Consider the following 13,150-nt stretch of genomic DNA (forward strand, 5'->3'; position numbering starts at 1 on the left):
ACGTGATCTGAAGGCAGTTTCTGCTAGTAAACATGCTCGTCTCTATTCCAATTGTATAAAAATCCATAATTCTCCAGCATTGTCGCATTTGCATAAATAAAACCTCGTTAAGTGATTACAATTTCCATATCGACTTAAAACCTACTTTGCCACGACTCTACGCGGATCTCTATCTGACGTAATATTCTAGACGTTGAACTTATCTTGTCCTACATTCGTCTATTATTATATCTAACAATCGTTACGTGAATCTGATATTATAGCATATATTAATTACATAGAATGGTTATTAAAATCTTCAACTTTATATAGAGTCGATGAATAATAATTTTTATGTATTTAGGAAAAGGTAAACTCTTTCCTTAATACATAAAACTTGTTTTAAATGGAAATAGAACAGGAAATGGAAAGTCACACCAAGTTTCATACTGCTTGACGACTTCCGAGTGTCAACGTAAATAAGTCGTAAACTGTCCATTGAAGGTTTAGTTTTGCTGTGAACAAAAAATAATAACCTATTTCAATTTCATAAAACAAATTAATTGACCCGATCTTGAGATACCTTATTCCTGAAACTCAATGAATTAAAGTATTTATTATTATTATTTATTTAAAGTGTAGGGAACTTTAAATGCATTAATTTGACTTCTACCTACCTATTAATAAAGGCGTGAACATAATATGTATATATAGTAATACAAACTTGATTAGAATAATAAAAGTCGTGCCTCTTGCCTTGGCTACAATTAAATCTTTAAATGACATGATGCTTATACAAAGGAATTCTTGATGACTAAGAGGCTTCGTCACAACCAGAACTTCTGGTCCAGTCAGTAATTACGGACTTAGAGTAAGGCAACTAATTCACTCTCGTACTCACTTCAGAAATTTAAATTGTTTTGACTAATAATGGGATATTGTATTATTCATAAATTAAAGAATTCTGAAATATTTATGTTTCATAGTTCTTGGTATCCATGACTTAGTTTTAGGTTATACTTTCTATCTTTATAATCTGGTCTATCGTATGATTTCAATAAATAATCTCAATCTTAATCTTCGATTCGATCGCGAAAATAAACCATTGAAAAAGGTTTTTGTAAACATGTCAAATAGCTTTGTTCTGATTGGACCATTTTTCTGGTCGTTCACAAAAAACATTGGGATTGTATATTGAAATTCTTCATGAATGAGTGACTGTTAAACGTATTTTTATTTTAACATACAATTGTGGAATAGGTTTTACAATTTGAAGACGCAAAATGAAGTTACTAGATAATTTACGGCTTAATTTATTGAATGGTTATTAAATGATTTATTGACCAATCTAGGTCGCATGAAACATTCCGACAGATATCTCGTACGTCTCGTTGACATTGTGGACCGGATCGCTGAGGTCAACGGGTTCGATTCATTTCACGTACTGATAACGATTCCTAGACGCTATGGAAGAGCAACATCGGTCACTTTAAAAAAATATAGAGCTAATATCTATTATAAAAAAATGCCAACAAAGGTCGTTGGTAGACAGTGAATAAAACTGCTCTAAACTAAATAAAAAACTTTTTGTAACTGTTTTGAGGGCACTAACCCACATTAAATACAAATTTACAAATATATTAGTTTTACGCATTTATTTTCAAAATGAAAACACTAGAGTGACTTGTCCTTTCTTCTTTGGTGGAGGCTGCTTGACGAACTGGTGGTAGAGTTAACATTGTCGGAATCTAAATATTGTTTAACATTAAATAGGTTAAAATAAAAAAAAATGAGGAGCATATAGTTGGTAGTAGTAATATTTGTTAGACGTAGAGTTATTGGTAAAGCACCATAATTGTATATTTTTAGAAAAGACAGAGTAGGTATCGATGATAAATTTTATTATACGTAAAGATAGAGCTAGTAGAGCAACACTACTTTCGAAAAAGGTAGAGTTTTAAGTAGTGAGAATCCGTTAGCATTGACTTTGATTTTATATATGTTATAACAGGAAGTTGGTAATGAGTTTAATAATAAAAATATTTGGCTTGAATAGTATGCAACCTTCTCTGAGGTCGCATAACACTTAATTCTTAGCATAAACAATGTTATTGAATAAAAATCCGAATATAATTATCAACAATATACATAGATTTGGGCGGCGATAACCTAGTTGGATGTGGAACGGCTTGCCGAGTCGAATGTCCTCAGGTTCAAATCCCAAAGGCACACACCTCTGACTTTTCTAAAATTATGTGTGTATTCTTTGTGAATTATCGCTTGATTTAACGGTGAAAGAAAACATCGTGAAGAAACCTGCATACCTGAAAAGTTCTCTATAGGAATTTTAAGAGTGTGTGACGATCATACCGCGCTAGGCCAGCATGGTGGACTAAGGCGTAATCCCTCTCAGTAGTTGAAGAAGTCCGTACCCAGCAGCGGGACAGTATATAATACAGGGCTGATATTATTATACGTAGTGATATTCATGCTCTATAAAGGGTAGACATAAATTTATTCAACTTTTTAGTTCTAGAGCTAATTTAAATCGATCGCAAATCCCCACACTAGTTTTGAAACACTTCCATTTAAACAAAGGGGTGTCAGAACAAGTTTTTTGTTCGTAATTTTTTATTTCATCATACTAGATAAGAAAACCCGTATATGGAGGTTAAAGTTCGTTCTTCTAAGTATATTACGAAGACACATTTGAAAGTTGTGACTCTGTGCCTCAAGGACGGCTGGTTAGGTATTTAGGAAATGATTATAGTATAGCATCACCAGAATCCAATACTGGACATCTGAAACGAATTGCTATTGGACATCACAAATATTTGCACGCGGATTTTGTTTGTTGTTAGTTTTAGAAATATTTGCGAGATTTATTGTTATTTTAGCGGTAAATGACTCTACTAAGAATGTTAGTGTATAAAGTAAAAATAATTTATCTATTAATTAATAATTTACATGCTGCTTTTTCTTTCTTGGCAGAATGAACTGATATAGTGGATTTAAACGATAATCATCATCTAGTTGTGTGTAGACATTTCTCTAATCCAACAATGATCGATATACACTGAAATATGAATTCTTATTTACTCAAAATTGTACTTTCAGTAAATGTCTTAAGGTTTAAAATTAATTGCTCCGTCCAATTTTAAGCCGATGATATAAAAAAGAGATCTGAAATCCGTAAGGAATAAAATCTAGTTTTCAGACCTAAATGTTTTACAAATCCATCGACCTTTTCCACTAACTCTTTTTGCGTACAAAGGTAACATTACGAAATTATTACGCGCCATAACAACAGTATGTATGCCATTTTTTGCGTCGGTGCCTCGGTGAATGGATTGGTTACTGCACTTATGAAATTTTGAAACATTCGGCTTGTTTAGAAACTAGGTCTCTTTAGTGCACCTGCGTGGACTAGAGGAATTTAATTTTGTTTGTAGGTCATAGTTGACCTTGAAGGTACATATTTCCATTTATATGCCTTTGAAATAAACTTTGGAACATAAAAGTCATTCGATCAGAATAAAATTTAGGATTCTAAATTATTATATTGTTTGGATCTATTTGTGAATGTCCATAAAAGACGTCAAGTATTTAAATTTAGATGAAAAATTAAAATCAAAACATACACTGCTCTATAACTAGTTATTATATCTAGACATTATATAACCCAAATGCGATGTTGAATTTAGTTTATTTACAATGTAGAGTTAAAGCTAGATACGCAATGCGACATAGTTATCCAAACATCTAAAGATCTAGATCGTAGTCATGGTATGTCGTTCACCACAACGTCCTTTTTAGTAATGAAACGTATCTCGAATGTTTACGACAAACACATCTTAAACGAAGCAAAATATAAAATAAAATAACTGCCGAAACATAGTCGAAAGTAATTATTTTTTTTTGGCTCTACTGCTGTCTTATTCAAAATAAAACGAATTATTTGAATAAAACTTGGTCACTTAGAAATATTGTGGTATTCTATTAGAATTGATAAAAGCAACTTAAAACAAAAATATTTTTTCATTTATAGATGACTCACATTTGAGTTATTATTTCATTAATTTCAAATTCAACTCACCAATTTAAGACCTTCAGCTCTTAATACATATGCAATTTTATAAAAAACATAATAGAATATACGTGTAAATATATAGTAAATAAAAAAATATACTAATTCAAAACTGGAAAAGCTACAAAAATATAGAGTTAAGGATAAACTGAGACGAATTATAAATGAGACTATTACGACAAGTCATGTCCTCTCTGTTGACATAAAGGATCTTGTAAATCCAGATAAACATGACTAAGGCGTGCGACTTAAATGTTTTGCTTTTTAATAAAATAAACATGTGCTATGCTAATCTGTTTTATTAAAAGGTATATTGTAGAGGATTCGTAAAGCTGTACATGATTAGACGTAAATTTGTATTGTATACTGATGAATGCTATCATTAATAACTGTAATTGATGACTTTTAGTGCTTCCCAAGACACGCGTTCGTTGTTTCGTTAATAAATGTTGTCGCTAGATACCTCGGTGACTAGACTGCCTCGGTGGCGTAGTTGTACTGCATGCGCGGTACGGCAGCGCTCTGAGGTCCTGGGTTCGAATCCCGGGTCGGGCAAAGTGATATTTGGGTTTTTCTGCTCAGTATCAGCCCGGAGTCTGGAATTTGTGCCCGATATGGCGATAGGCTCGCCCCCTATCACATCATGGGACGGAACACACTTGGCGAAAAGTGGGTGCCATGGTTGCGCCTCTGCATACCCCTTCGGGGATAAAATGCGTGATGTTGTGTGTGTGTGCTAGATACCAAATATTTGAATACTTATATTACCGCAGTATTCGGAGACTACCTTACAGAATTATTTAAAAATATTATATTTTTCTATTTTAAAATATGAGTAATCTATATCGATAGCTGTAATATTGGTCAGTATTGTACGTGATTATCCTATAAAATCACTTTTAAAAGTGAAACCATCAATTTCTGACATCAATATTAATTATTGATTTTAACAAGTTCTACGTAATAATGTGCTTACAATAGAGCAAAAAGCTATGGAAGCGCGTTGAACTCTTTTGTATGGGAGTCAACGCACTTGCTCGAGCAACTTAAATAAGACATAATCCGACTAATGCGACTCTCACTTATGATTGTTGATTGTTTGTTGTTAGTTGGAAAAGCGAAAGCCTATATTAAAACCAATCGCCGGAACTAAGTAAACCGAAGCTGCCAAGTTATGGGAGTAAAAGTGGTTATGACCACGGATGGTTATATGGCGTTAAAATAATTACATTATAATTAACGTTTCACCTTGCAGTAGTAAAAGCATACGTAAGTGTTAAAACCGTTGGTCTGAGATCGATTCCTATAGCAATAAAAAAATGTTTTCAATCTAACACAACGAATGAATTTAAAATTTTAAAAAAATATATTTAATATATATTTCTTAACACTATGCAGACGAAAATGGTCTTTAAACATGAAAAAAATATGCGGCACATTAATCTACTATGATCTCATCAAACAGACCATAGTTATTCCGAACAAGTCAAGGCAACTGAGTGAATTGAAAATACACTGAATTTATTTTACGATACATCATTGTGCGCGACGAGCCGGAATCCGACGGGGAATGCGCAGGCGCAACCAAGGACACGCAATGAGATATACTTTACTGGTGCTATATTTACTGTCGAATATTTATCTTGTACAGTCACCGACATAAGTAATTGATAAAAATCATAACATCAAATCGCTTATACACCTTGTGTTCTCACGAAAAAAACTTCACAAAACAAATTATATGGGATTAACTTTACTTTACATAAAAAAAAATTAAACTTAACGTATATAGGCGATTTAGACTTTTATTCAGTTACTTTTGTGTCTGACTGTACATGTAGATGACATTACCTAAGATTACTATGCGCAACGAGTATAAGATGTACCACATTAGTATATTTACTGTGGTTATATGATGACGTTACAAGTGAGACATTCTTTATTGATAAAATATTTACTGAGTATATATTAAAATTGACCGAATATTTACTATTGACTTAATTTACTCAGAATAGGTTAAATATACTATTTAAAGATTAATAAAAAATACTATCTGCCTGTATTACTGAGGTTACATTTACTGTGATGTTAAGAAGCTTAGAAGATACCTGTGATATTAATACATATGTGAAATATCTTTTACATGTAATTAAAGGGACTGCTCGGTTGTGGAATTGTATGCAGTGTTAACATACTGAGGTTTTAAGTTCAATATCCTCTTTTACTGTTATGGATTTGCAACTAAGAAATAATAATAGTAATTATCATTTCTAATAGAATATAAGTGTAAACATAATAATTAAAAAATTAACTAATTTAAAAATGGAATATCTACAAAAGATATAGAGTTGAAGATAAACTCAGTTGAATTATAAGTGTGACTATTACGACAAGTCATGTCCACTCTGGGGCCTTATTCTCTATCCCGCACGTTATTTTGACAGTGTGTAACAAGCACGTAACACAACGCATCATGTTTAGGACTATAGAAATTTGGCTTACCGAATACCATTCCACGCACATTTCTCGAAGATAACATGACACGGCCGCGTTACGCGTTTACACTATCATACAGAATAAGGGCCCTGTTGACATAAAGGATCTTGTAAATCCAGACAAACATGACTAACAATAATTTATATTGTTGAAGAGGATATATGAAACTTAAAAGTGTTATACAAGATAGTCTTGAATACGTGAAGAAGCTTAATTGTATAAACGAAAATATGATATGATGTTATAGAGTCTGGAACTAGTGAAGTTGCTTACGCAGGAAGGATCATACTAGGAATAATGCTAGAAGGAAAAGATCATCGCTCAGAACCACAGAACGTGTGCAAACATTCCATAAACTCAGTGTCTCAGGGCCGCCCGCTTACAGACCACGGACCAGTGTCCGCTGTGAATATCAATTCTATATAAATATTTAACTAATCACCAAATTTACAACATAGAGTTGTTTTTAGCTAAATGGTGTGGTTGTACTGCATGGTATGTTTATTGTTGAGGTCTCGTGTTCAAATCTCGGGTTAGGTAAAGTGAAATAAGATTTTTCTGATTATTATCAGCCCGGAGTCTAGAACTGTGCCGGTAAGCCTGCATGGATCTAACATATCTGGCAAAATGTGCGTGTTTTATACCTCTGCCTACCCTTGGAATAGAAAAAGGCGTGTTGCTATTTATCTATGTATGTTTTATTTACAAAATATGTAACCTCGTATTGTCCTTAATAACCATTTGGGTCAAATATTCAGGCAATTTCCACATTCTACTATATTAATTAAATTTAAAAATCGCTTGACCCAAATAAATGCATACCAATTATTTAGCCTTTGTATTGGAATTTTAATTTAATGCTTTTGGTGTAAATCATATTATCTTTATTACGTTTTTGGCAAGGTTTAAGCGGAAATAGCTTAAAAGCTGCGATTTTTGCTTGAACCAAGCACGATTTCATCATTTAATGACTAACATCCCCTAAAATGTAAATATAGTTATTATAATTTAGCATACTATATATAGAAGCCTGTGTATATACGGTTCCAACAGTCCGGCAAAATTGTGTCAACTGCCGAGGGGTAATCATTTCTCGTCAGTCAACATTCTATTGAACCCTACTGCACTTACTATAAGATACAGCGGGGTCACTTTACTTTCAAAAAAATTAAAATAGTAGAAAGCCGTCGATATATAGAAGTATTTAACTTGTGTGTGCAAAAAAATATGTATATATATTTTTTAAATACATATTATTCTCAGTCGTAGATGTCACCAGAACTGACACTTATTACTCTATTTTGCTAAATTCTAAAGTATCTTATACCAAACACGTACTATTATAACTTAAGCCCCAAACTCTAAAACATACACTAATCGACAATGGAATGTAATAAAACTGACTAATCAGTTAATCATTTATTCATTTAATCACTTTAAAGAATTTCATTATGAAATATATTGTACAATTTATATATGAAAGCCATTGAGAAATAGTCAAATCAGCGATTAACAAATAGAATTTATTTATTAATTTATTACATATATTAGTATTTTATTCCTCTTATTGAGGAAAGATTTTTTATTCAAGTTGAATGACGAGACGAGCATGCCAATCAGCTGATGGTAAGCGATATGACCGCCCATAAACAGTACCATCAGTGTACAGAATTTGAATATGAAGTATAATAATAATAATAATAATATCAGCCCTGTATTATATACTTGCCCACTGCTGAGCACGGGCCTCCTCTACTACTGAGAGGGATTAGGCCTTAGTCCACCACGCTGGCCTAGTGCGGATTGGTAGACTTCACACACCTTCGAAATTCCTATAGAGAACTTCTCGGACGGCAGGTTGCCTCACGATGTTTTCCTTCACCGTTAAAGCGAACGATAAATTCACAAAGAATACACACGTGATTTTTTACAAAAGTCAGAGGTGTGTGCCCTTGGGATTTGAACCTGCGGACATTCGTCTTGGCAGACCGTTCCACACCCAACTAGGCTATCGCCGCATTGAATATGGAGTATGTATTATTTAATTCCTTTTTGAAATAGAGTTTGGCCTAACAGCGCATTGAGATAGTAATAAAGTAATGTCGTCGATCCGTACTAAGACAGCGTTGTCGAATAAAGCCTTAGCTCTCTCAGTAGTACAGGTCCATGGCAGCATAGGACAGTATTTATTAGGTACCTTTATAATCACGAAGTTATCGCGTTAACCAATTTGGTGATTTTTTAAAGCTTGTAGGTCAAATACTGCAGGTTCGATTCCTTCATTATCTCACATCACTTATTTGTCTCATGACGCAATATCGTATCGAAGCATGACTTTTCAGTGTAATAATTTACGTCCAGGGCCCTTATTCTGTATGATAGTGTAAACGCGTAACGCGGCCGTGTCATGTTATCTTCGAGAAATGTGTGTGGAATGGTATTCTGTAAGCCAAATTTCTATAGTCCTAAACATGATGCGTTGTGTTACGTGCTTGTTACACACTGTCAAAATAACGTGCGGGATAGAGAATAAGGCCCCTGTATTGAATTACAAACATATCGTGAGACGATATGGCGGTCAATGTTATCCTCTATCACATTCACGAGGACAGCGTTCAGTCTGATATAGAAAAATAGTTATCAGTATTATGTGACGTATTAGGGTTTAACTTAGCAAACTAATGTCGTCATTGAAAGGTTTATTTAATACTAATAAACTTGGTTACAGTATTAGATGTTTCGCATCTATTGTTTTCAGTAAACAAAATGTACGATTTTAATGCCTTTCGATCCAAGAATTTGGTCATAAGGAAAGTCTGCGTCCAGGAAAACTTCTGAATAAATAATTCCTGTTTGCAAATTTACATAATACTTTCACACCTTTCTTTTGTACGATCGATAATGTGGTTAGTGTCTTCCACACTTACAGGCTTCTGCTAAAATTATTTTAAAACAAATACTTCGAATAACAACGTAATATAACTTCCCCTTAATAAAATACATCTTGTGCATAGCAAAACAGAGAAATCTGAATCAAATCGAGAGAAATTCAAACAGAATACTCGATTACAGACTGATTATGTTCGAAAACCAGTCGGTTACGGAACACATAGCTCGCAGATGCGTTCCGCGCTTTCGGTAAAAGTTGCCAAATTCGTAAGAGTTACGTGTTATAATATTTCTTAATGACAACACATGACGAAACTCAACAGCCAGCGCAAAGTGTACAGCACGATTAATTATTAACGCCAGTAGTGGCCAGTAGCCACACTTCCGCATAGTCGACGTATTTTTAGGCCGTATAAAAAATTACTGATTGGTTACTGGACTATCGACGTTATTTTTTATAGTTAAACTTACCATTTTAAAAATAGAAGGACAACTCCTTAAATCGAAACTCCCCATCCTGTGGGTACACAAAGAATTTATTTAGTGTCCAGTTTATTCCTAAACACAACTGTTTCTATTCACATCATTCACACCACACGCAGAACGTATCCAATGCACAATTAAAAATAAAATAAAAATGACACAACTTGAATACGCGCGTTACAAAATTCAAAATGGCTTTCGCGTTCGAAATTCAAATCTCGTTTCGGCGGGAAGCGTCGACTCGCGCGGGCTGCGCGCCACAGACTGCCAAGATGGCGGACTTTTTTTGACAGTTCACACGAGTCGATTCACTTTCTACGACCTTACGTTGTATGCGACTTGTAATTAAGCATAAAGATTTACGTAATACGACGATGTAACCCATGTCAAATTCGTTTTCCGCGAATATTTTCGCGATTTTAGGAGACCTGTAAATTTTTTTTTTACTTATTTATTGCGCATAAATTGTAATCGGGTAGTTATACATTTGATTTGCATGACCTGCAAGTAGGAAGATTTGGATACAAATTGCATTTCAGCTGAGCAATTAACTCTTGTTTCGTGTTGAAAAGAGGTCTTGTTTTAAAATGTGTCGTATTGGTAGGCGCGGCGTGCAGCGGGGCGGTTTGACTGCATTCTACAATATGAACTTTTTGTACGGCCCAGTCACTCACGTATGATCTAGGACACTTTGAAGGCTACTATCCACATGATAGAAGGGTGCCGGTGACAGAGTTAGAAAAATAATTAAAACTATGTTGCGACACATTTTTGTACATTTGCTGGGCTAAAAACTATTTGTAAACTTACATTCGTTCATAGTGTTAACAGGTTTACAGTTCGTTTCCATTTGTGTGATTTTTTCTATTATAAGACTATTGGAACCTGTTTTTATTATGAAATATGTTGCAGTCATTACTTTATTAACAATAATTAAACTATGCCATAAATGTTTATAAATGTTCTTAATGGTCTTGATATTAATGGGTTTCAGTAATGGCATTAAAGTCATTACTTTACGTCATTGCGTAGATATAAAATTGAAAATCAAAATTCACTATGACGAAGTACGGATGGGCATACAAGAATCCAGTTAAACATAAAATTATCTATACAGCTATGTAACTTTGTATATATTTTGAATATTCCTATTTGCAATCAGTATTTTAACTTATAGATTAATTATTTGATTATCAAATACCTATTTTACTTATAGAAGGTTTATTGACAGGAGGAACGTGGCGCTAGTTAAAAAAATACTCCACAACCTTTTAATTAAATTATATTACTAAAATGCGAGTAAAATCAAGTTATGTCCCGCTACAAATAAATTATTTATTATGAACTTATATTTTTTTTACTTTTCATTATTCTAAAAATAATAAATATCATACATAACTTATACATAACTTTAACAATGACAACATAATATCTTCAATACAAACCATTTTCACGTACAATTTACTAATCTATAGAAAATTGAGAACCTGTTGAGCAAACAACAAATTTCTCCGATGATTCTAATTCATTACTTTCATTGCATTGGTATTCCGCTCACGGCCGGAGCACTGGACAAAGAGAATATCTACGTATCTGATTCATCGATAGGAGGAAAGCCAGGGACAAACTAGGGGGCTTTGTATATTGACTAATTGCCCACAATGTTAAATTGGAGATGTGGGACCAACTACGGGAAATTTTAAATTTGACTTTAATGAGTAGAGTTTTATCAGATACGAATCGACATTCATATTATTAAGATTTAAAAACAAAACATTTTCTTATAAATAATACTGTCCTGTATTTTCTTTATAAATGTAAAAAATCGTGAATATGTAGATTGTAGGTATTAAGAGTGTGTTAAGAACTCTAGATGGGCTTAAGTGAAATTTCAAATGTAGATAGACTACAGACTATGTGAGGTATATGACGTATACCAAGCCTTCTGTAATGATCTTACTATCATGAAACAAGGTATAATAACGACAAAGGTTTGATGAAATCTGCAAGTATGTGTGGGATGTGCAATTTGTATACGAAAGGCATGACGACATTCATAGTTATGCACGCAACCACCTTCACATACACCGTACGCAATAATGTAGTTTACTATTATCCTAATGTTTGTTTAATATTATGCTGTGATTTCCTACTGTTAGGGCAAAAACTATTGGCACGTTTTCTGTTGGAAAGCAAATTGAAGGACGTGTGAGGGCAACTTGAGTAGGATAAAATATAGATAAATAACTTATAAGGCCAATACCTAGTGAAAAGGTAAATTTACCAGGTTCTATTGTTTAAAAATTAAACGTCTTTGGGCCCCACACGTACCGAATTGAGCCGTCCCTGCACCACGCAGGGTCGTGCCGCGCTTGACGATGACATGAAAATTCTGAAGGCAATGAACTCTAAGCTTTGCATTTTTACGCAATTTTCGATTTCACGACTTATTGCTATGTTTTTTACGGGCACATGAGTAAATAAACATTTCGCATTGTTAAAGTTAACATATAACTTCATGTGAGTCAGTAGCAGTCTTGGACAAAGATGTTTTTATGTAATTTATACAAATGTCACAATAAATTGTATTGTACGGATAACCTTTATAAAAATCGATAAACAAGGACTGTCTAATAAAATTACTAGTAATATCGCGCTTGTATTATCGTAGAGATGAACAGTGCATTAATATGTGACCATAATTCGTAAATAAATAAATATTGTAATATAGAAACTTATTAAATTAGGTATCTAGGGTAGAAATCGGATACAATAAATGAGAAAAAGCGTTTTTTTAAGAATCGAAATACTCAGGACAGCCACGTCTCGCTCACGAACTATTGTCGGAATTAATTAAAATTCTATACGAGTTCCACAGGCCGGACACCGGAACATCAAAGCGAGCGGACGAACGCATTCATCAGTGTCATTACTTCCACAAAATCGATATGAGATTTCATAGAAAAATAAATATTCGAATAATTAATTATGTTAGCGCTTTGGTGTAGAGACACCATATAATTCGTTTCTTCAAATTGTATTGTACTGTGCCTAGACCTGCTTATATTATTATGCTTGATCTTTTGTTTTCCTAATACAAAAATTTTGAAACTGGAGCCGCTTTTCAGCATTGAAACGATCGGTAGTTCGCAGCTTGGAAAGTTTTGCTACTAATAAGTTGCGGTCAATCAAAACGCTTCTCCGCCATCACATCAT

The 13,150-nt window shown here is 33.6% G+C and overlaps 1 protein-coding gene across 2 annotated transcripts in view; it reads right to left on the reverse strand.

The window, feature by feature from the left end:
* The window catches only part of LOC115446554 (mucin-5AC), a 114,127-nt gene extending 103,938 nt beyond the window's left edge, over nt 1-10,189 (reverse strand). For both annotated transcript variants that reach the window (XM_030173251.1, XM_030173250.1), the window contains exon 1: nt 9,923-10,189. In XM_030173251.1, coding sequence (XP_030029111.1) covers nt 9,923-9,967 — 45 coding nt within the window. In that variant the 5' untranslated portion in view covers nt 9,968-10,189. The remainder of the gene's footprint in view (nt 1-9,922) is intronic.
* Nucleotides 10,190-13,150: the final 2,961 nt, after the last annotated feature.

Source organism: Manduca sexta, chromosome 14 (genome assembly GCF_014839805.1).
Source record: "Manduca sexta isolate Smith_Timp_Sample1 chromosome 14, JHU_Msex_v1.0, whole genome shotgun sequence".
Lineage (NCBI taxonomy): Eukaryota > Metazoa > Arthropoda > Insecta > Lepidoptera > Sphingidae > Manduca > Manduca sexta.